The sequence below is a fragment of the Anomaloglossus baeobatrachus genome, chromosome 2, assembly GCF_048569485.1.
Source record: "Anomaloglossus baeobatrachus isolate aAnoBae1 chromosome 2, aAnoBae1.hap1, whole genome shotgun sequence".
NCBI lineage: Eukaryota > Metazoa > Chordata > Amphibia > Anura > Aromobatidae > Anomaloglossus > Anomaloglossus baeobatrachus.
In genome coordinates, this window is record NC_134354.1 from 65,456,634 (window position 1) to 65,481,541 (window position 24,908).

At 47.2% G+C, this 24,908-nt stretch overlaps 1 protein-coding gene across 1 annotated transcript in view; it reads left to right on the forward strand.

The window, feature by feature from the left end:
• SAMSN1 (SAM domain, SH3 domain and nuclear localization signals 1) overlaps positions 1-24,908 on the forward strand; it is a 215,160-nt gene that overhangs the window by 62,954 nt on the left and 127,298 nt on the right. Inside the window, exons 7-9 of the mRNA XM_075335073.1 lie at positions 128-193; positions 5,359-5,464; positions 11,909-12,264. Coding sequence (XP_075191188.1) covers positions 128-193; positions 5,359-5,464; positions 11,909-12,264 — 528 coding nt within the window. The remainder of the gene's footprint in view (positions 1-127; positions 194-5,358; positions 5,465-11,908; positions 12,265-24,908) is intronic.

Genomic DNA, 24,908 nt, shown 5'->3' on the forward strand with positions numbered 1-24,908 from the left:
TGTGCTGATAGGAGAATTGGTCTCTGATTTCTACAAAAACAAAAATGATTCACCCATTATTTTGCAGAGAATTTTGAATTAATTTAGACACCACCTGTCAAACTATCTAATCTGTAATATTTGACAGATCCCACCACATGAACAATGGAACCCGCCGCGGAACCACGGGTCAGCTGAAAATACCAATGAGATGGTGAGAACAAATAAGGGATACAATAATAATAAGCTTTCGGGATAAGTGTATTGTATGGAATTGTACTTGTTTGACTAAGGTCAAACAATTTAACCCCTTAATGACCACCAATATAACATTCTTTTGACCTGAAAATAGCATCTCTGCACAAGTGACAATGCAGTGAGAGTCATATTTATACTATAGCTGTCACCATGCCGCGTTGGCCACATTCATTGTTGCCACTAATTAATTGGACCCTATAGATGCTGCTGTTTATGTTGATAAATCAACAGCGAAAATTGTCCCACCGTTTATTCACTTATATTAAAAAAAAAACAAGTACTCACCCTCTCTCTTCCTTCTTTTGCTGCTGTCCTCACCGCTCTCCTCGTTACCCAGCCGCTGCTGTCCTCACCACTTTCCTCTTCCACCGCTGGTGTCCTCACCGCTGCTTGTTCTCCCGGTGCTGCGGTCGGCGTCCTCCCGTCCTGCACTCTGTGCACTCAGCACAGCAGTCGCTCGGGAGTGACGTCACCGCACAGGGGGAGAATGGTGATGCCGCGCTATGCTTCATCATTACTGTGCGCGGTGACGAGGGAGACGCCGCAGCCGCTGACACCAGGCAGGGGGCCCCGGTGCCGCCGCTGACACCCGGTAGGGGGGCCTGGTGTCGGCGGCGGCAGCGGGTCAAATAGCGGCCGCGTAGTCTGTGACAGATCAGCGCAGCTCCTCTCTCACTGACAGGAGCTGGCTGCTGATCTGCCTGGCGGCCGCCGGGCCCCTAACCTCCCGGGCCCAGTCGCGATCGCGACCTCTGCGACCACGGTAGTTACGCCACTGTGTAAGACCTATATTGCACACTATCCATCTATTTGTTGCTGCCAAATTTACCTTTCCTACAGACTTGTGTACAATTTCTATATTCTGGGTATTGTCTCTGGTCCCTCTCAGGAGCAATTCTCTGTTTTTTATATTTTTTAAAAAAATATTTTAATTCAATAATAAAGCATATATCTTTTAGCATGAATCGCTTTTTATTGTCTTGAATTTTGGGACAATTTTCGCTGTTGATTTAGAATTTCTGAGTGTCATGCACACGTGAGGTTTTCTTTGGTTGATTAATTGTTTATGTTGATAGCAGCATCTAGATGGTTAACAGAGATAGGGGGTGCCCTTGGTAAATCCATTAAAACCTCAAAATCATTATTCTGCAGTCTTGATGGATGGCATGGCAATCTTCGGGCAAGTTATGGCCTCAATATCTGCCTGTTAAGATGTTAGAAACATTTTACATGAAAAAAAAATGAATTCCATTTATTCTACTTTGTGTTAATTCCCGTGAAGCATATAAAGGGTTAACAAACTACCTGACAACGGTTTTGGATACTTTGAGGGGTGCTACTTTTAAAAAATTATCAACTTGGGGGTTGTCCAGTATAAATGACTCTCAAATCCTCTTTTCAAAACTCAGTAAGTCTCTCAAAAAAAGAAAAAGGTTTTGTAAACTGTCTTAAAAAATTAAAAGTTGTTGGTAATAAACTCCTCCAACAAAATAAAAGGACCTTTGAAAAACGGTGCTGATGTAAAGTAGAATGGGCCTGTAAAGTTTCAGAAAAAAACATAGTTTACATTCTACCAAAGACCGGGCCGCATGTGAGACTAGCCGAGCAGGCGGGTCCTCAGTGGCTTCTCCCCTCCCGCTCTTCTTAAATGATAGGTCTATCCCTGTGTTAATTTATAGGGAGACACCTGTCAACCATTGGCAGCAAGCATGGAGAAACCACCGGGAACCCACCTGTTCGACCAGTCTCCTGTGCGGTTGGGTCGCCAGTGTCTTTTAAATTATGATTTTCTCTGAAATGCCGCAATATTTCAGAGTTATAGAGGTGGTCCACTACAAAGCATAGTGGCCACATCGATGTAAAGCTGTGACAGAAGGCTTTTTCTAAATACCTTCTGTTGTCACTTCTGTCTGTGAGCGGCGCTATCACATTCCGCTTACCCCCATCACATGACCCAGGCTACAGTGACCTCTGATGTCCGGTGATGTCACGTCAACTTTTGGAATTGGAAGTTGACCCGGCATCACTGAGGCTGGACCCAGTCTCCGTGAGTGACTGGGCTGTGGTCGGAGTTTCATAGCACATCACAGCCCAACGTGATTGCGGCACTCTGCGGTCAAGGAGCGAACCCACGAGATGATGGGTTGTGACATGTAATGAATCTCCGCTCATAGCCCAGTCACTCATGGAGACTGGGTCCTGCTTCTGTGATGCCGGGTCAACTTCCAAATCTGGACGTTGACGTGACATCACCAGACATCAGCAGACATCAGAGGTCACTGCAGCCCGGGTCACATGATGGGGGATGAGCGGACAGCGATAGTGCTGCTCACAGAAGATATTTAAGAAAAGCCTGCTGTCACGGCTTTACAACGATGTGGCCACTATGCTTTGTAGTGGATCACCTCTTTAAGCATACCTGGCTGAGATCACGCAGTCGGTGTCTGATACATGCTGCCTGTGGATATCAGCTGTCAAGTTCCCTTTATATATTTTAGTGTGGTATGTGATTTAAGCAAATAAGTATAAAAAAAATTGAAAATTGCTCATTATAAAAAAATACTGTTAAAATCTGTGTTATTTCCATAAAAAACTGCAAAATGTACTGATCTAAATTTACCACTAAAAATTAGATTGTCATGAAAAAACAATCTTTGGGATATGTTGAAACATTGGAAAGTTATTACCACATCAAGTGACACGTCAGAGTGTCAGAAAATGTTAGCTTGGTCATTTATGGGTCATTGAGGGCGTGTTAGGTAACAGACGAGATCCATTACACAATATCTTCAATAGGCTGAAACCCATTTCCAGTGACTGATTTTTAATGAAAGAATGCAAATACCGCATCATCAACTGCAAACGGTAAAGTCCCCAATGATAATATTACAGGGTAAAGGGAATCTGCCAGCAGGTTTTAACCATGGAATATGATGCCAGTGATATGTTATTTACTGGACTCTTTGCTGCAGTTTTAATAAAATCCCTGTTTAGTCTGATGTACAGTACAGACCAAAAGTTTGGACACAACTTCTCATTCAAAGAGTTTTCTTTATTTTCAGGACTCTGAAAATTGTAGATTCACATTGAAGGCATCAAAACTATGAATTAACACATGTGGAATGAAATACTTAAATAAGTGTAAAACAAATGAAAATATGTCTTATATTCTGGGTTCTTCAAAGTAGCCACCTTTTGCTTTGATTACTGCTTTGCACACTTTTGGCATTCTCTTGATGAGCTTCAAGAGGTAGTCCCCGGAAATGGTTTTCCAACACTCTTGAAGGAGTTCCCAGAGATGCTTAGCACTTGTTGGTCCTTTTGCCTTCCCTCTGCGGTCCAGCTCACCCCAAACCATCTCGATTGGGTTCAGGTCTGGTGACTGTGGAGGCCAGGTCATCTTGCGTAGCACCCCATCACTCTCCTTCTTAGTCAAATAGCCCTTACACAGCCTGGAGGTGTATTTGAGGTCATTGTCTTGTTGAAAAATAAATGATGGTCCAACTAAACGCAAACCGGATGGAATAGCATGCCACTGCAAGATGCTGTGGTAGCCATGCTGGTTCTGTATGCCTTCAGTTTTGAATAACTCCCCAACAGAGTCACCAGCAAAGCACCCCCACACCATCACACCTCCTCCTCCATGCTTCACGGTGGGAACCAGCTATGTAGAGTCCATCCGTTCACCTTTTCTACAAAGACACAGTGGTTGGATCCAAAGATGTCAAATTTGGACTCATCAGACCAAAGCACAGATTTCCACTGGTCTAATGTCCATTCCTTGTCTTCTTTAGCCCAAACAAGTATTTTCTGCTTGTTGCCTGTCCTTAGCAGTGATTTCCTAGCAGCTATTTTACCATGAAGGCCTGCTGCACAAAGTCTCCTCTTAACAGTTGTTTTAGAGATGAGAATGTGTGTCCAAACTTTTGGTCTGTACTGTAGATGTAGTAGAGCTAAAAGTTCTAGGCTGTGTATAGCCCCCCCCCCACACACACACACACACCCCTGATGGGCAGTTCTTGTGTACACTGTGATTTGTCAGCAAGCTGCCAATCAATGGTGAGGGTGGGGTTATACAGATTAGCCTGACTGGACTGCACAACTGTAATCCCAGTAGCGGTAATCTCCTACTGAAAAAAAAATGATGATTGTATTCAAATTATAGCACACATCCCTGGAATCAGGCTCTGTGTTTCTATCTCATACTGCTCTCAGAATAGTAAAAACCTGCTGACAGATTCCCCTTAAAAAGCTCCCTACTATACGTTTACTTTGGAAAAAGTTAATACAACTTAACGGAGTAGTCCCAGCTTAGAGCACAAGTTTGTATTCACTCAAAGCAACTGCAGACTTATGAATCCTCATAGCACACTGTCAGGATTCTCTAGTGCTGGCGCCAAAAGCAGGTGATTTGTATTCATGTGATCACATGCTGACTAGACATATGGAGCCTCACTCAACACAAGCAAATTGAGCGCAGTCGAACAAAACTAGTCGACCAGTGGCCAGATGGATGCAAATCGAATACATATGGTCACGCGCTCGCCTGCTCCCAGCACCAGAGAATCCTGACATCGCTAATACTGCGCCCCAAGACTAGACAACCTTCTCAACGCCTTACCAACATATGACGTACAGTAATGTCATATGCAGGGTCCTTGACTTTGACGCAAGCTTGACAAAGTGAGCCCACATCTTTCCCAGCAGATGATGGCTTTCATATTCAGCCATCATCTGCGTCTAACACCTGCATGTGTAGCGGAGCTCCATCTATGGTTATTAACCTGTTAATCACAGCCGCAAATACAGTACATCAGAGGGGGGCAGATCATTCTAACCTCCAGCCAATGAGACTATGGGATGCCGATCGGTTGGTGACAGCCATGGGTCTACTGAAGACCTCCTTGCCTGTTATGACCATGCTCCAAGGAAAACCAGTCTGCGGCTAGCATTCAAAGGAGACTGGGATTTTTTATATATACAGCAAAACTACGGTATTATTAAAGTTTTCAATTTGGGTGCAGGACTCAAAGATGGGGCCCACACATATCAGACTCTTATGGGTATAATATTCCATAATTATACCGTGTCCTTACTTTGCTTGTTTGTTTTTTTATGCAGGAAATCGACGACAACAAATCCGAGTCTATGGGGACATTAAAAAGATTACAGAAGATAGTCCGGAATAAAAAGGCCAATGATGATGTGAGACACTCTCTGCTGCAGTGTAAGGATCTCATCACATAGATACAGATCTAACATGTACAGTACCTAGTCACTATTTCTGACAGCCAGGGACTGCTTTAGGCCCCCTTCACACGTCCGTGAAAAACACGCACGTGTGTTACGGGCCGTTTTTCGGGTCCGTGTCCCGTTTTTGTGTCCGTTTTTATGGTCCGTGTGGCACCTGTGTGAATTGCGTATGCTAGCCGTGTTTGTGTGTAGAACGTCCGTGTGTGCGTGTGGAATTAACGTGTATGTGTACGTGGAATGTCCGTGTGGAATGTCCATGTGTGTGATGCACAATGTCGTTTATAAATGTCGGCTGACAGCAGACAGAGTTGCGCGATGAGAATGAACTCGGGTGAACTTCACCCGACTTTATCCTCATACCGCGGCTCTGTCTGTGTCGAGTACTGATTAGCGGTCACCTGTGAAGGATTCACCGGTGACCGCTAATCCCCCGAGTGACTGAAGTTTCCCCCCCTCTCTCATACTCACCGTTCCTCGATCCCGGCGCGGCGCTGCACGGCATTCACACTGCTGCGGCGGCTTTTACTATTTTGAAAAAGCCGGCCGCTCATTAAACAATCTCCTATTCCCTGCTTTCCCCGCCCACCGGCGCCTATGATTGGTTACAGTGAGACACGCCCCCACACTGAGTGACAGGTGCCTCACTGCACCCAATCACAGCAGCCGGTGGGCGTGTCTATACTGTGCAGTAAAATAAATAAATAAATAATTAAAAAAAAACGGCGTGCGGTCCCCCCCAATTTTAATGCCAGCCAGATAAAGCCATACGGCTGAAGGCTGGTATTCTCAGGATGGGGAGCTCCACGTTATGGGGAGCCCCCCACCCTAACAATATCAGTCAGCAGCCGCCCAGAATTGCCGCATACATTATATGCGACAGTTCTGGGGCTGTACCCGGCTCTTCCCGATTTGCCCTGGTGCTTTGGCAAATCGGGGTAATAAGGAGTTAATGGCAGCCCATAGCTGCCACTAAATCCTAGATTAATCATGTCAGGCGTCTCCCCGAGACACCTTCCATGATTAATCTGTAAATTACAGTAAATAAACACACACACCAGAAAAAAATCCTTTATTAGAAATAAAAAACACACACATATACCCTGGTTCACCACTTTAATCAGCCCCAAAAAGCCCTCCATGTCCGCCGGAATCCAGGATGCTCCAGCGTCGCATCCAGCGCTGCTGCATGGAGGTGACCGGAGCTGCAGAAGACACCGCCGCTCCTGTCAGCTCCACGCAGCAAATGAGGTGAGTAGCGCGATCAGCTGAGCTGTCACTGAGGTTACCCGCTGTCACTGGATCCAGTAACAGCGGGTAACCTCAGTGACAGCTCAGCTGATCGCGCGGCTGTCTTCATTAGCTGCGTGGAGGTGACAGGAGTGGCTGTGTCTGCTGCAGCTCCGGTCACCTCCATGCAGCAGAGCTGGATGCGACGCTGGAACATCCTGGATGACGCCGGACATGGAGGGCTTTTTCGGGCTGATTAAAGTGGTGAACCAGGGTACATGTGTGTGTTTTTTATTTCTAATAAAAACATTTTTCTGGTGTGTGTGTTTATTTACTGTAATTTATAGATTAATCATGGAGGGTGTCTCATAGACGCCTGACATGATTAATCTAGGATTTAGTGGCAGCTATGGGCTGCCATTAACTCCTTATTACCCCGATTTGCCAAAGCACCAGGGCAAATCGGGAAGAGCCGGGTACAGTCCCAGAACTGTCGCATATAATGTATGGGGCAATTCTGGGCGGCTGCTGACTGATATTGTTAGGGTGGGGGGCTCCCCACAACGTGGAGCTCCCCATCCTGAGAATACCAGCCTTCAGCCGTATGGCTTTATCTGGCTGGCATTAAAATTGGGGGGGACCGCACGCCGTTTTTTTAAATTATTTATTTATTTATTTTACTGCACAGTATAGACACGCCCACCGGCTGCTGTGATTGGGTGCAGTGAGGCACCTGTCACTCAGTGTGGGGGCGTGTCTCACTGTAACCAATCATAGGTGCCGGTGGGCGGGGAAAGCAGGGAATAGGAGATTGTTTAATGAGCGGCCGGCTTTTTCAAAATAGTAAAAGCCGCCGCAGCAGTTTGAAAGCCGTGCAGAGCCGGGCCGGTGATCGGGGAACGGTAAGTATGAGAGAGGGGGGGGAACTGACCGACAGACTGTGAGAGAGGGACAGACAGACAGAGAGACCGACAGAGAGACAGAGAGACCGACCGACGGACTCAGGGAGATTGACCGACATACACAGAAATAGAAAGAATAGCCGACATCACTAGAAATAAAAACACCAAACGGACACGGACTATAGGTAGATGCATACGTGTTTACTAACGTGTGTGCACATACCCATAGACTTTCATTGTGTCCACGTGTGCGTGCTCCGTGCAGATAACGGACATGCATCCGTGCAAAACGCAAACACATACGGATCACGGACACGCACACACGGACATAATGAAATAACGCACGTGTGACCACAATCATAGATTAACATTGGTGCACGTTTGGCCGTGTCTCCGGTACATACGGAAACGGACCAAACACGCACGTGTATCACGGACGTGTGAAGGGGGCCTTAGACAAAGTGGAGCCCTGGCCATAAGTTTAAAGTGGGGCACAAAAGGCTCACATATTGCACCATCACCCTCAGACACTTAAGTTGCTTTTACCATATATGGTTCAGACCATTAACCGAGTGTGATTGATATACACAGGATTAGGAAGAATGGTGAGCAAAGAACGATCATAATGTTCTTTGTGGAAAAATCCCTTTTAGGGAAGGACTGATGAGAATGGTTTCTAATTTTGTGTGCATTTTCTGATTAGTGTTTTGTAAGTGGTTTACATCTTAGTTTTTCATTTGTAATCTTTTACAATGAAATTTTCTTGTCACTTCATCCACAGACTTTAATCATCTGTTCGAATCACTGGAGCATTTGTCCATGGGCTGCAGTAACACATTGCATTTCTTTTATATAATCTCTAGTGATGGGCGAATAGTAAAATATTCGGGTTTGGATTATGTGTACTGAATACCTAGCACTATTCCAGTATTCATCACGAAAACGAACCTAATGCAAAACAATGGGGAGCCCGGGCATTTTTCTTGAAGATTTCCCAGAATAATGCTCGGGTTCACCATTGACTTGCATTAGGGTCGTTATTTGAGACTAATACTGGAATAGTACTAGGTAGAGATAAGCGAATATACTCGGCAGCATTAGTCATTTACACAAATATTAGGATATTTGGGATAATAATTACTCATCGAGTATTTTGGTATTCTCCTCGTGAGTTTTGAGTCCCATCCCCACACATATTTGGCGCCTTATTTTAAGCCACTAAACATGCGGAGATTGCCTGCCAATCACAGTAGCCATCTTAGCTACTGACATTGCTGTGACAAGTAGAATAAAAAACAAAAGACATGAGGTCACTCGCCTATTTGTGAAAACTTTTGCAGGTAATGAAGACAGCTGGGGACTGGTATTCTCAGGCTTGGAAGGTCCATGATTATTGGGCCCTCCCCAGCCTAAAAATAGCAGCTTGCAGCCACCCCACAATTGGGGGACACCCTACAATCTGACAGTCAGGTTATTGGAGTTCACTTTCAGTGAACTCAGTTGAACCAAATGCTGGATTGCCAAACTGCTGTGCAGCCGTGTCTCACAAGCAGCGGGTTCAATGGAGTTCACTGAGAGCAGCAGGGGAGCCCCTGAGCCCCGGACTCTCGGACTGCAGAACACGGCAGCACAGCAGTCCAATAGTCCGGTATTTGTGAGGCCCGGAAACCTTAAATAAGACTTTAAGGAAGCCTTAAAGGCTCCTGGAGTTCCCAGCTGCTGGTACATCTGGAGGTTCTGAACAGTTACCAGAGTTCACAGCCTCCAGGTATTCCAACAACTGGGAACTCCAAGAAACTTAAAGTCTCCTTTAAGGTTTCCAGGCCTCACAGCTGCCACCCGTTTGACCATTATAACTAGGACTGTTTTGATTGGTTTCAACAGCAAGCAGAGATCTTACAAAATTGAGAAATTCATTAACAAATATTTCTTTATACGAATAATATTTTTGGGGTTACACCCCATTTCATTTTAAATTTAATTTTGTAATCATCTCTTCTGGTGGAGAATCTGAAATATTCACATAGACAGAACTGATTAGCGATAAGTGGGAAATAAAGAAATAAATAAATACCTCAAAATGAGCATCACTACTTTATTACTGGTCAAAGGTTGACCACCAGACCCATGAGATGGGGGATATTGGGCAGTTGCTTTATGAAATGTTCTTTAGTTGGGGGGACTCTTATATCTGACACCTCCCTATATGTGGCAACTTACATTGGTGTAAAACACAGGGTAAAACTGCAGGACTGTCACATCTATCACAACCTGAATTACAAAATTTCCAAAATTGACAACAGCTTTACAACATTAAAAAAATCCAACCATATTGTTTCATTTTTTATTTTTTAAAGGGAAACTGTCATGTCCCTTTTCGATATTAAACTGCCCCATTGACTTGTTAGTGATGCAATGTGCATCACTAACATGGTTTTGCCAAACATCTTCGTATTTATCTTCTTAGTCATAGGGGTGGCGCATTTCTTCTGTTCAGTCACAGTCCTGTTTGTGATTGCTTGCTGTGGCATATGGCATAGAGGTGGATGGCGCCTCTCTTCAGTTCAGTCACAGTCAGTCAAGCTTCATCTTCAAATTATGCACACCCTCAGCTTTGTGATTGATTGCCGTGACTGACCCAATGTGAAAGCAATCTCCTATTAAATCCTGCCTCAGCATCCCGAGCATGCGCTCTGTGAGTCCCTCTTCTTTCTTCTCCTCATGACGGCAGCTGCAGTAGAGCGGCGGGATCACAGAAGCGCTTAGCAAGACATGATAAAGCCCTGGGCATGCGCACTAATCTGGGTGTACATCCCCAGATTAATTTCATATTTGCACATGCTTTGGGATTTATACCTCCTTGGGCTAGTTTCACACTTGCATTGAACGGCATCCGTTGCATTGCGTTGTGTGATGGATGCAACGGATGTGTTGCATATAGTGGCACAACGGATGCAACGGATGCTGCAAAACAACAGAATCCGTTTTGATTTTTTTTTCTTTACAGTTTTAACCAGCGGCAGACTATTGTGAACGATCAGATGATCGCTCACAGCAGCCGGTCGCCGGGTGATCAGATGATCGCTCCCAGTAGCCGGCCGCCGGGTGATCAGCTGATCGCTCCCAGTAGCCGGCCGCCGGGTGATCAGCTGATCGCTCCCAGTAGCCGGCCGCCGGGTGATCAGGTGATCGCTCCCAGCACCGGGTGATCAGCTGATCGCTCCCAGTAGCCGGCCGCCGGGTGATCAGGTGATCGCTCCCAAACGCTGGGTGATCAGCTGATCGCTCGACCGCCGAGAATGTGTGCGGGGGGCGGAGTGCGGAGTGGGTGGAGCCGAGCGGGCCATGGCGCTGAGGACAGATGAGTGTGTGTGTGTGTGTGTGTGTGTGTGTGTGTGTATATATATATATATATATATATATGTACACACATGCGGAATGGAGTGCGGGAGGGGGCGAAGCCGAGCGAGGAAGTGTCGGGCTCCCTGCACACGTGGCCAGGGTAAATATCGGGTAAAGCACTTTGCTTGGTTACCGAATATTTATCTTGGTTACGGGTGCAGGGAGCCAGAGAGAGTATGCGCAGTGAAATCCTAAGGATTCCGCTGCTCAAAAAAACGTTACATGCTGTGTTCCTCCCGCTGGGTGGAAGCAACGCAGCGTCGCCCAGCGGAAGCAACGCAGGTCCTTTTGGCACAATCCGTCATCCATACAAGTCTATGGGAAACAGCGGAATCCGTTAACGGATTCCGCTGTTTTCCAAAAGGGCGGATTGTGATGGAAGGAAAACAACGCAAGTGTGAAAGTACCCTTAGGTGAGTGCACGCTAAGCGCTTCTGTGATCCCGCTGATCTGGTGCTGCCAAGAGAAGAAAGAAGGGTGACGCGTAAGCTCATGCCTGTGAAGCTGTGGGGAACTGCGCAAGCTCAGGAGTTAATAGGAGATTGCCGTGACTTTGGGCCAGTCACAGCATTCAATCACAATGCGGGGGGCATGCATAATCTGAAGAGGACCGTGACTGAACTGAAGAAATGTGCCACCCCTATGACTGAAAGAAAAGATTTTTAATGGATTCACCTGATCATAATAATTGATTTTTTTAAGATAAATATGGGGAACGTTTGTTTCACCCAAACATGTTAGTGATGCACATTTCATAAGTAACAAGACATTGGGGGCAGTTTAATATTGAAAAAGGACGTGACAGGTTCCCTTTAAGTTTCAAGACTAGGAAAATTTCGAATGCAAATTTTAGATATATAATCACGGGGACAATGTTCCATTCACAGCTCCTACCCAGGACATTGAAGAGGAGGAAGAGGAGACATTAGTAACATGCATGAAGCTAACAAAATCCCAAGAAAAGAAACTGCCACGAAAAAGACAAGAACCAGAGCCATATACAGAACAGAATGGCACTGCCTTAGACAAGTCCATCCACCTCAGATGGAACCCTCCAAAAAGTATGGTCCTATGTCCAGAGTACCATTCTTACTTCTTCACTGACTGGAAATCCTTTCCTGATCACTTTGACCCTTTGATTTTCACTACATCACACATAGAAGAATGGGAACGCTGCATTTGTTGTAACCACCAGGCCCAAATCCCGTGTTCCTTCACTGACTCAGATCTTCCATATGCGTGGGTAAGTCGACTGAAAGCTTCATTTTTAACTCTTCTTCCACGGTCCTAATGGTTCCAAACCATAGATGAGAAAAGTCATAAATGTCTTCAAAGGCAATCTTTCACCAGGTTTTTGCTACGTAATCTGAGAGCAGGATGATATATGTGCAGAGACCCAGATTCTAGCGATGTGTCACTTACTGGTCTGCATGCTGTGATTTTGATAAAATCCCTATTTTTTCTGCTGCAGGAGAGGCTGTTCTTTCAATGCTGAGCTGTGTATAACCCCCACTCCTATCACTGATTGGCAGCTTTTTATGTAAACTGTGCATAGGCAAAAAACTGCTAATCAGTCGTAGCAATGAGACTACACAGAACAAGTTTACCAGCTTGTCCTGTTGTGATAATTTCCTGCTGATAAAACACTGATTTGATCCACACAGCCCAGTACATGACACATCACTCTAATCAGTGTTTCCTCCCCTACACCATGCTGTTTTCATATTACATATTAAAAACCTGCAGACAAATTCTTTTAAGAACATTGGCCCCAGCTCATCATGACATTTCTGCCAGTTTGTTTGCGTAAATATATTTCAATCAGTGACTTTTTGATTTGTGGCAAATTCATCAATATGTTCTGTCTTTTGTGGTTTAGTTAGTTTTCTGATTTTTCCATCAATGTGGCTTTTACAGATGTTTTAGACAGATTCATGAGATGCGAGTCTTTAAGAAAAGTCACAACATTTGATGCAACTCCACTCCAGTCCATATAAACCAGGTTTTGGTGCATTTTTGGTGACATTTTGCAAAATGTTCACCAAACCAGTTCAAGACAATTATGGGCTCTACACTAAATTCATGCGTCCCAAGTGCCAAATTGATGAATTGGGCTCAATAACATCAGTGAAAACTACATGTCAAAATTGAAACGTGACTTTTAAACCTTGAATTTTCATTCAAGATCATTGTCTTATAAGTTTTATAACTAGAATAGACTAAGGCAAAATTTGCAAAACAAAGCGACTTATATTTTCTAAAAAAAAAAAAAAAAAGAAAATAAAAAAAATGTCAATAATGGGTTGGAAGGATGGAAGAAAAATGTTGGAATGTATCATCATCTTCTCCTTTTTTTTGCATGAACATCTAAACCACAAAATCACAAAAGACATCCTAAAAAAAATAAAAAAGAGAAATTTTTGTAAGCATTCAGCTATCCAAAATTATATAAAAAAAAATGACTTATGGCCGCTTTACACGCTGCGATCTCGTTAGCGAGATCGCTAGCATTCGTGTCCGCCCCCATCGGTTGTGTGTCACGGGCAAATCGCTGCCCATGGCGCACAACATCGCTAGGAACTGTCATACATACCTGCCTAGCGACGTCGCTGTGACGCCGAACGAGCCGGCCCCTTAGAAAGGAGGCGGTTCGCCGGTCACAGCGACGTCGCTAGGCAGGTATGTATGACAGTTCCTAGCGATGTTGTGCGCCATGGGCAGCGATTTGTCACTAAACGGCCGCCCAATAGAAGCGGAGGGGCGGAGATGAGCGGGATGAACATCCGGCCCACCTCCTTCCTTCCTCATTGCGTGCGGCCGCAGGTACGATGTGGTTCCTCATTCCTGCGGTGTCACACATAGCGATGTGTGCTGCCACGGGAACGACGAACAACATGGTACCTGCAGCAGCAACGATATTTAGGAATAGAGCAGCGTGTCAACGAGCAACGATATGGTGAGTATTATCACTCGTTAACGGTCGCTCCTGCGTGTCACACGCAACGACGTCGCTAACGAGGCCGGATGTGCGTCACGAATTCCGTGACCCCAACCACATCTCTTTAGTGATGTCGTTGCTTGTAAAGCAGCCTTAAGTGAAGGGGATTTGGCAACAATTTGTGCTTTTCCTACACAAATTTCTATTCTTGTAGGCAATAAACTCTTTGTTCATTCTCATTTGGAAGTACAAAAAGTAAGATATTTTACCTTGAAATTAAGTCTCAAACTTTTCATCAGGAGATGGGGAAGTGTTGCAAGTTTATGTAACACTGATATATGATATTTATGATTGTGTTACGCCTAAATTGGCAAAGTTTGTACGAAAATCCATTTAGAAATATAAGAAAAGTCTTCAAACTGTAAGACACACTCACAACTTATGATTTTTGATGTTGAGTGGTGATATGCGTCCGGCGTTAGATGGAGATTACTGTCTCCCTCTGCTATCATCTTATCTCCAGATTCTTAATCTTCAGAAAGTAACATTTTTCTATGTTTTTTGCACAAATCAAGTTAGAATGTTAAGTATTCTTTAGGCTGAGAACCTCAATCTGTGAGCTACCTGAATTTTATCAACCCCTGAGATTATTTTTCATTTCTCCGCTTTCATTTTTTTCCTCCCTTCCTTCCAAAAAGCATTTTTTTTTTATTTTTCTGTCGACATAGTCGAATGAGGGTTTGTATTTTGTTTATTTAAGAAGGTGGATCCAGGCAACTATCGTCCGGTAAGTCTGACATCAGTGGCGTGCTAAATTTTAGAGGGCATTATAAGAAATGACGTACAAAATATATTACAAAGAACAATATGTTAACTGACAACCAGCATTGGTTCGTGAGAGATAAGTAGTGTTTAACCACGGCAAATCTGGATATTTGAGTAAGGACTGTATAGTCCAAAATGCGTAAGCGATCCCTACTCTGGGGCATGGACTCATATTTTATCATGCACTAGACCTTTTTAAATGTATGGATTAAAGAATTGGTTTTATCACTGGACGTGTTGCTGGATTACCTGCCCTTTTTGTGATTTGATATACCGGATCTGTACTTTACAAAGGCAATTAATTATGTACCGCACAACAGCCTTGTACTGAAAGTCAAGAATCCTGGATTAAGGGACACTCTTAAGCATACTGGTAAAAAAACAAAAAAAAAACAGTTTAAGGGGTAGGAAACAAAGAGTAATTGTAAATTGTGTATTCTGTAATGGGTCTACATTCAGCAGTGGGGGGCACAATGATCTGTACTGGGTGCATTAGAGTTCACAAGTATCTGTGTTAGGACCAATTCTTTTTATTCTTTATATTAATGATTTTGTGGAAGAGATTTAGATAAAGTATTGGTCTTTGATGATGGCGTAAAACTCTGTAAGATAATACAGATGAGATTGGCAGTATATTATTACAAAACAATCGGAGTAAGATGTCTGCATGGGCAAACACATGGCAGATAAAATTTAGTTCCTACCCTCGGCCAATTTTCATTTTTACGGTTTCATTTTTTCCTCTCCCTTTTTTTAAAAAGTGGTATCTTTTTTTATTCTTGCACCGACAGACGTATGACAGACTTTTTTTTCACAAGATAAGATGTAGTTTTTGTTGATTCCATTCATATTACCAAAAAGAGTAAGGGGAAATAAATCAAATAAAGTGCTGTGAAATGGTATAAGGGCAATTCTGACATTGTTTTATTTTTCCGGCCTTTGTTGTATGGTGAAAATGACCTAGAAACATGATTTTCAAGATTGGCACGATTACAAGATACTTAGCATGTTTAGGGTTTTTTTACTATTTTATTGGCTAAAACAATTCTGAATTTTGTAAAAAAAAAAAAATGAGTATGGTACTGTCGCGGGCGGGGAGGAGGGTGTCAGCACACTACGCTCACCCCTTCTGCTCGGGTCCGGCGGCCGCTGCTCAGTGGTGGCTCGAGCTGTAGGCCGGATCCCGGGGGTCTCTCGAGCGGCACTCCTCGCCCGTGAGTGAAAGGGGGTTTGTTGGGTGTGGGGATTGTTTATAGTCCGTGACGCCACCCACGGTTGTGGTGATTTCACCACCGCTGCTCAATACGGGGGTCCCGGGGATGGTGATGCGGAGCAGCCAGGTGTTGTGTTGCCCCTCCGTGGGTAGGGGTCGGTGATCCCGGGGCCCGGTGACGGTTTGTGAGGTGCAGGGCCTGGTGGTCGCAGGGACGCGGGGGCAGCGCTGTGCCTTGCGGCACTGTGGTACTCACTCAGCCTGAGACGTGGACACAGTTTGTACGGTAAACCAAACGGCTGGTAAGACGGTCCCACGGACGGCTGCAACTGCTCTCCCAGTAGGTGACGGTGATGTCCCTCTTCCTTGCACCTTGTGTACTAATTGGTTGCGATGGGTCCCCACCGGTAACCCGCTCCCCGGCTTCAAGCTGGACCGGGGGAGCTCTACTCTTTGCCCGCAGGCGCTGGCCCTCAGAAACTGGTGCCCTGGCGGTGGCGGTGTCTCTGTTGTACAGGTTGGGCTGTTGCCTTCACTCGGGTCTTGGTTGTTGGGGGATCTACGTCCCCTTCACTGACGGATTCGGCAATTTACGGCGACTCCAAGCCTTGCCGGGGTCCGAGAGGCCCCTGCCCTGGTGCTGACTGTCCTTCGGAACACTGCTCCAGACCACCGGGCACACAGCCTACGGGATCCTTCCAGGAACTTCCAAACGGTCCCCCTCCAGACAGTCACCGCCGTTGCTGACCTTGCTGACCTGCCCTGCACTTACCTGGACTCTTCAGGCTTTTCTCTCTCTCTCTCTCTCTGTCACCACTCTTGCTTTCCTCCGTTTCTCCTTTACTTTCCTCACTTTCACTCAGTTGTTCACTCCTTTCTAGCCCTCAGCTAGACTTTACTCCTGCCCTGCCCGGGGCTATCTGCCTGGTTTCTCCCGCCTCCAGAGCTGTGATCTCCTTGGTGGGCGGAGCCAACCGCCTGGCCCACCCCCTGATGTGAATCATCAGCCTCTGGAGGAAGGCAACAAGGATTTTTGGTTCAGCTTAGATGTGCCTACCTGGGATGTAGGGTGTGGTGGTGTGTGACCTGTGTCCCCTGGCTTGCCCAGGGCGACACATTCCCCCTTAGCAAAATGCAGACCGTACGCGGGCTGCTGTTCTACACCGGTTTTATTTTTCTGAAAAAGATAACATTTGGAAATTAACATATATACATTTTTAATAACTCTTCCCAAGACGGGAGGCACATTTACTTCAACGTTGGTTTACGGTTACGGTTTCCGCTCTCTCCCACCCAAGCAACCTGGCCCTGATGCTGCCCCTAAAACCCAGGCAGCACCCCTTGACCCACAGTCCAGCACACGGTACCCGAGCGGGATCTGTCCTTCCCTCCAGAGGGTAGCCACCGGTTCCTTTGGTGGCTGGGCCCCAGCCTGCTCTGCTGAGGGCCCTCCCTCCAACCTGCCTCTCCGGAGACGGCACTGCGGAAACGGTAACGGTAACCAACATATTTACAAGCCACTAACGTTTGTGGTTGCCCTGCAAGTTCACGGGCTTGTCCATTGATAGTCCTCCATGCAATTTTAAACGGTCCCCACGGGGACAACGGTGTGGGCTCCAGCCGGTTGAAAATCACACGGTGAATCAGGTGAAACTTCGGTCATCATCTTTTCATATCATTTTTCAAAACTTTTCAAACTTTCAACTTTCAACAACAAACAGGTGGTCCCCACGGGGACGGTGCTACGGGCATCCGCTGCCCTACTCCGGACTTCCAGGTTCCAGTGCTCCTTCCAAGGGAGGGGGCGCGGCGCTTGCTAGGGCCTCTGGGCTGCCCTTCAATCTAGCGTCCAGCGCAAACCACCCTCGCTCCCCAAAGAACCGAGTGTACTGGACGATATAACCCGGCATCAGATTACGGCCAGGATGCTCCTCAGGCAGGTGGGCATTCACATCCCGCCGGGCTACAAAAACTTCGGCCTCCAGGCCCGGCTCGTGGATGAACCCGTAGCCCCGGCGGACATCAAACCGCCTCACCTGCCCCACGTACAACGGTCCTCGGGCACGGGAGGTTGCTTGCCGGAGGTGTTCCTTCTCCCGGATCGCTCTGGCCACCAGTTCGGCCTTCTTCCGCTCCCTCTCGGCGATCTCCAGGCCCAGCGGTACCGGCTCCCTATCCCAATACGGCGCTGCTGCCAGCGCCGGCGCACGGGTCGGGCCCCGCGGGACATCCTGGACGTTGCCCACTGTCAGGACTATGGGCGGCATGTCCCGCGGTGTCTTGGCCTTGGGCGCTGCCTTGCAACAACAACCCGGCGCTACCTCAGCCGAGGTGTGGGGGATGGGCATAGGGGCTTTCCGCTGAGGGGCCTTCGGCTCGGAACGGGTCATCTGCTCCGGCTCGGGGGATGTTTCATGGGATGCCTCCGGTTCCACTTTCGGCATCTTCCACGGTAACACCTCCGGTATGCCGCGGGCTCCGGCTACAGGTCGGCCCGCTTGGGCGGGGACGCTGGGTACTGCTACCGGTTGCGGTGGTAGCAGGCCTAGTGACAGGGTCACGGCCTCCGGGACGGGTGGCGAGGGAGGCAACGGGGGGAGTGGGCTTGGACCGGGCCCCACAGCCGCGATGACCGGCCCTTCAAGGGCAACGGGACGTGGGTCACTCACCCTCCCTTTCTCCGCTTCCTCCTCGCGTCTCCGCACGGTGGCTACAACGTCCGCCATGTCGGCCTCCCACTCCTCCATGAGGAGCTGCATCCTGACCTGCAGCCTTTGGTAGAGCTGCGCGGTTCGGATCTCCACCCACGCCGCGGTTCCAGGCGCGGGGGCTACGGTGTCGCGGGACGGCATCCACATGATGGCTTCTTCTTTTGCTTCCAGGAACGGTATGTTTGCAGAGTCCTGGCGTCCCTGCTTTTATAGCCGCAGCTACATGCGGCCAGCCGCCATCGCGTCCCCCTTAGCTCTTTTCGGCCCCTCCTTTCTCGGGGCGGGGTTTTGGCCTTCGCGCCTCTACTGCTCGAGAAGACGCTCGAGCGGGAACTTTTCGCGCCAAAGATGGCGACTTCTGAAATTTTTCTGCCGGATACCTCCGGCGGTAACAAGGCGCACCTCTACCAGACGGCAGAGCGGTAAGATCCTGTTCGTGACGCCAAGTTGTCGCGGGCGGGGAGGAGGGTGTCAGCACACTACGCTCACCCCTTCTGCTCGGGTCCGGCGGCCGCTGCTCAGTGGTAGCTCGAGCTGTAGGCCGGATCCCGGGGGTCTCTCGAGCGGCACTCCTCGCCCGTGAGTGAAAGGGGGTTTGTTGGGTGTGGGGATTGTTTATAGTCCGTGACGCCACCCACGGTTGTGGTGATTTCACCACCGCTGCTCAATACGGGGGTCCCGGGGATGGTGATGCGGAGCAGCCAGGTGTTGTGTTGCCCCTCCGTGGGTAGGGGTCGGTGATCACGGGGCCCGGTGACGGTTTGTGAGGTGCAGGGCCTGGTGGGCGCAGGGACGCGGGGGCAGCGCTGTGCCTTGCGGCACTGTGGTACTCACTCAGCCTGAGACGTGGACACAGTTTGTACGGTAAACCAAACGGCTGGTAAGACGGTCCCACGGACGGCTGCAACTGCTCTCCCAGTAGGTGACGGTGATGTCCCTCTTCCTTGTACCTTGTGTACTAATTGGTTGCGATGGGTCCCCACCGGTAACCCGCTCCCCGGCTTCAAGCTGGACCGGGGGAGCTCTACTCTTTGCCCGCAGGCACTGGCCCTCAGAAACTGGTGCCCTGGCGGTGGCGGTGTCTCTGTTGTACAGGTTGGGCTGTTGCCTTCACTCGGGTCTTGGTTGTTGGGGGATCTACGTCCCCTTCACTGACGGATTCGGCAATTTACGGCGACTCCAAGCCTTGCCGGGGTCCGAGAGGCCCCTGCCTTGGTGCTGACTGTCCTTCGGAACACTGCTCCAGACCACCGGGCACACAGCCTATGGGATCCTTCCAGGAACTTCCAAACGGTCCCCCTCCAGACAGTCACCGCCGTTGCTGACCTTGCTGACCTGCCCTGCACTTAGCTGGACTCTTCAGGCTTTTCTCTCTCTCTCTCTCTCTGTCACCACTCTTGCTTTCCTCCGTTTCTCCTTTACTTTCCTCACTTTCACTCAGTTGTTCACTCCTTTCTAGCCCTCAGCTAGACTTTACTCCTGCCCTGCCCGGGGCTATCTGCCTGGTTTCTCCCGCCTCCAGAGCTGTGATCTCCTTGGTGGGCGGAGCCAACCGCCTGGCCCACCCCCTGGTGTGAATCATCAGCCTCTGGAGGAAGGCAACAAGGATTTTTGGTTCAGCTTAGATGTGCCTACCTGGGATGTAGGGTGTGGTGGTGTGTGACCTGTGTCCCCTGGCTTGCCCAGGGCGACACATTACATTCCCTCTACACTATCCTATCCTTTCCATACAAAGCCCCCACTTCACAGTGTACTCTACACTGTGTCCCCCTATATCTTTCAATCTTTATGCTGTGCCCCTTCATCACATAGCCCCTCCTTGGCATCATGTCTCCTCCTGACTGTGCCCTTCCTTATGCTGTCTCCCCTAGCTCTTCATCCTGTGTCCTCAAATTTATCCCATCCCCCTTGCACCCCATACTGTGTATGAAAACATCCCCCATCTCATACAGTTTCCTCCTACATGCTCATCTTAATCCCCATACTGTGCTCACACCCATCCCCCTTGCATACTGTTTCATCCTATATCTCACTACTAATACTGTGTTCTCATATTTCTCCCCCACTCGCTCACTATACTGTGTCCGCATCCATCCTCTCCTCACTCCCCATATTGTGTCTGCATTTATCTCCCCCTTGTTCCCAATACTGTGTTTGCACAGTTTACTTGATAAATATAAGTACAATTGATCACTGGGAGCTGATGACCTGCACCTTCTCTGACCTGGCTCTCAGCTTGACAGCTGGCTCAGTGAACAGCCAACTCCCAGTATGATAAAGGGTCAAATATAGCCACAGAAAGACACATTGGACCAGCGTGTCAGGCTGCCCTACGTCATCACCATGCAGGCTGCGCCTGGGGAAAATGACCACCTGCCCCTCCTGGACACAACACAGCATGCACAATGACTTAACGGTATGTCAGAAAGTTTTCAGAGGTTAATTTTCATAAATGTAGAGTAAGGCAGAGTAGAAATGTAGAGTAAGGCACCTCGGCTAGAGTAAATATACGATATACAGTAAATGGAAATATACTCAGGACTACAGAACAAAGGAAGGACTTGGGTATTCTGGTTACAAGAAAGCTGAGCTGTAGTACTCAATGTCAGGAAGCAGCTGCAAAAGCAAATAAGATTTTAGGGTTCTTAAGAAGTGAGATAAAATCCTGTGATACCAACATATTGTTACCCTTCTATAAATCACTTGTAAGGCCACATCTAGAATATGGGATCAAGTTTTGGGTTCTACATTTTAAAAGGGATATTGGAAAACTTGAGCCAGTTCAAAGCCGGTAACTAAATTATTACATGGGATGGAAGGCTTGTCCTATAATGAAAGGTTAGAAAAGTTGTTTAGCTTGTTTAGCTTAGAAAAAAAAGATACCTCATTGGAGATCTTATTTATATGTATAAATACATGTGTGGTCAATACATAGGACTGCTTCATGACTTATTCTTTCCAAAGACCTTCCTTTCTGGTATATATGTCCCTCATCCTGGTATAAGGGTCCCCCATCCTGGTCTAGATATGTCATCATCCTGCTCCCATCCTGGTATATATGTCCCCCATTCTGGCATATACAGTAGGTATAGAAGATAGGTGTAGGTATCAGATCCCTTTAAATGTTTCACTCTTTGTTTCATTGCAGCCATTTGGTAAATTCTAAAAAGTTAATTTTTTATTCTCATTAATGTACACTCTGCACCTCATCTTGACAGAAAAATATCCAGAAATGTAGACATTTTTGCAAATTTATTAAACAAGAAAAACTGAAATATCACATGGTTATAGGTATTCAGACCCTTTGATCAGACACTAATATTTAAGTCACATGCTGTCCATTTCTTTGTGATCCTTTTTGAGATGGTTCTACTTCATTGGAGTGAAGTTTTGTTTAATTAACTGATAGGACTTGATTTGGAAAGGCACACACCTGCCTATATAAGACCTCACAGCTCACAGTGCATGTCAGACTCATAAGGTCAAAGGAACTGCCCAAGGAGCTCAGAGACAGAATTGTGGCAAGGCACAGATCTGGCCAAGGTTACAAAAGAATTACTAAAGTACTCAAAGTTCCTAAGAGCACAGTGTTCTCCATAATACTTAAATGGAATAAGTTTGGGACCACCAGAACTCTTCCTAGACCTGGCCGTCCAGGTAAACTGAACAAGCATGGGAAAAGAGCCTTGGTGAGAGAGGTAAAGAAGAACCCCAAGATCACTATAGTAGAGCTCCAGAGATGCAGTAGGGCGATGGGAGAAAGTTCCACAAAGTCAACTATCACTGTAGCCCTCCATCAGTCGGGCCTTTATGGCAGAGTAGCCCGACAGGAAGTCTCTCCTCTTTGAAAGACGTATGAAAGAGTTTGCAAAAAAAACACATGAAGGACTCCCAGACTATAAGAAATAAGATTCTCTAGTTTGATGAGATGAAGAAAGAACGTTTTGGTGATAATTCTAAGCGGTATGTGTGTAGAAAACCAGGGACTGCTCATCACCTGCCCAATACAATCCCAACAGTGAAACATGGTGGTAAGCATCATGCTACGGGAGTGTTTTCCAGCTGCAGGGACAGGACGACTGGTTACAATTGAAGGAAAGATGAATGCGGCCAAGTACAGAGATATCCTGGAAGAAAACCTCTTCCAGAGTGCTCTGAACCTCAGACTTGGCCAAAGGTTCACCTTCCAACAAGACAATGACCCTAAGCACACAGCTAAAATAACAAAGGAGGGGCTTCAGAACAACTCTGTGACCATTCTTGACTGGCCCAGCCCGAGCCCTGACCTAAACCCAATTCAGCATCTCTGGAGAGACCTGAAAATGGCTGTCCACCAACGTTCACCATCCAACCTGATGGAACTGGAGAGGATCTGCAAGGAAGAATGGCAGAGGATACCCAAATCCAGGGGTGAAAAATTTGTTGCATCATTCCCAAGAAATCTCACGACTGTACTAGCTCAAAAGGGAGGGCGCTTCTACTCAATACTGAGCAAAGGGTCTTAATACTTATGACCATGTGATATTTCAGTTATTCTTGTTTAAAAAATTTGCAAAAATTTCTACAGTTCTGTTTTTTTTTCTGTCAAGATGAGGAGCAGAGTGTACATTAATGAGACAAAAATGAACTTTTTGAATTTACCACATGGCTGCAATGAAACAAAGCCTGTAAGTCCACTATTCTGGTATATGTGTCACCCATCCTGGGCCCCTCCCTACCAGGTATACATGTCCCCCATTTTGTTGCTGTTCTCTAATGCATAACCCCCTCCCCCTATTCTTCTCACCTTCCCTCGCTTCCACAACATGCAGCGTCCTCTTCTATGACCAGTACAAAGGCCGGTAGTTGACATTGGTGTGTCTGCCTATGGGCGACGCATAACATCATTGTTGTGCACCTGTAACTGGCATGCCGACGTCAGCTGCCAGCCTCCAATTGGCTGTGGCATGTATTGTGTTGTAGGGACCTGGCAGGTCTCTGTGCCACTATGCATTTCAACTGAATGTGTGTCCTCAGTTGCATATCCAGCTGAAATAGGTGTGGGCATCAACGGCCCCCTCTCTCGCACGAGTCCGTTCATGTTCGCAACCTCTGCGACCCTGATCACTATGCACATTGTGTTCATAAAGATTCATCCACCTTTTGAAAGTACATTATTTAGTAGCTTTCTGTACAAGCTGACAGCTGCTTGACTCACACCTGTGCAGCAGAAATTGTCATTGATCCCTCTATAGTCTTAAGCTGGGTTCACACATAGCGACAGCGACGTCGCTGTTACGTCACCATTTTCTGTGATGCAACAGCGACCTTGTAAGTCGCTGTTATGATCGCTGCTTAGCTGTCAAACACAGCAGACGCAGCAGCGATCATAACGACACGCGTCGCTGTGCTACATGTTCAGAGAGCAGGGAGCAGCGCACACTGCTTAGCGCTGGCTCCCTGCACTCCTAGCTACAGTACACATCGGGTTAATTACCCAATATGTACTGCAGCTACATGTGCAGGGAGCAGGGAGCCGGCACTGGCAGCGTGAGAGCGGCGGACGCTGGTAACGAAGGTAAATATCGGGTAACCAGGGAAAGGTCTTCCCTTGGTTACCCGATGTTTACCCTGGTTACAGCTTACCGCAGGCTGCCAGACGCCGGCTCCTGATCCCTGCTCGCTTCATTTCGTCGCTCTCTCGCTGTCACACACAGCGATGTGTGTGTCACAGCAGGAGAGCGACGACCAAAAAATGAAGCTGGACATTCAGCAACCACCGGCGACCTCACAGCAGGGGCCAGGTTGTTGCTGGATGTTACACACAGCGACAGCGACGGGACGTCGCTGCAACGTCACAGAAATTGGTGACGTAGCAGCGACATCGTTGTCGTCGTCGCTGTGTGTGACACCGCCCTTAATCACACCTGATGCAGATACAAAGAAAGGGGTTGACGCTTTCCTACTGCAATGTGCAATTGAGCCAGTCACCTTTACACACAGCATTAGTTACGTTCCGACACAGGAAGAGCACTCTTGTATCCAACCCAAAACCAACTGGGTCCTAAGACTGAGATTGTAGTGGCTTCTTAAAGGGGTATTCTGGTTAGAAGTAGTAATCACCTTTCCACAGTCACAGTCACAGTCATTCTCTTGGGCTACTGCCAAGAGCACTGTACTTTGTCCTGTAATCCCCTAGAGAATTAATGGCGCGAAGATTG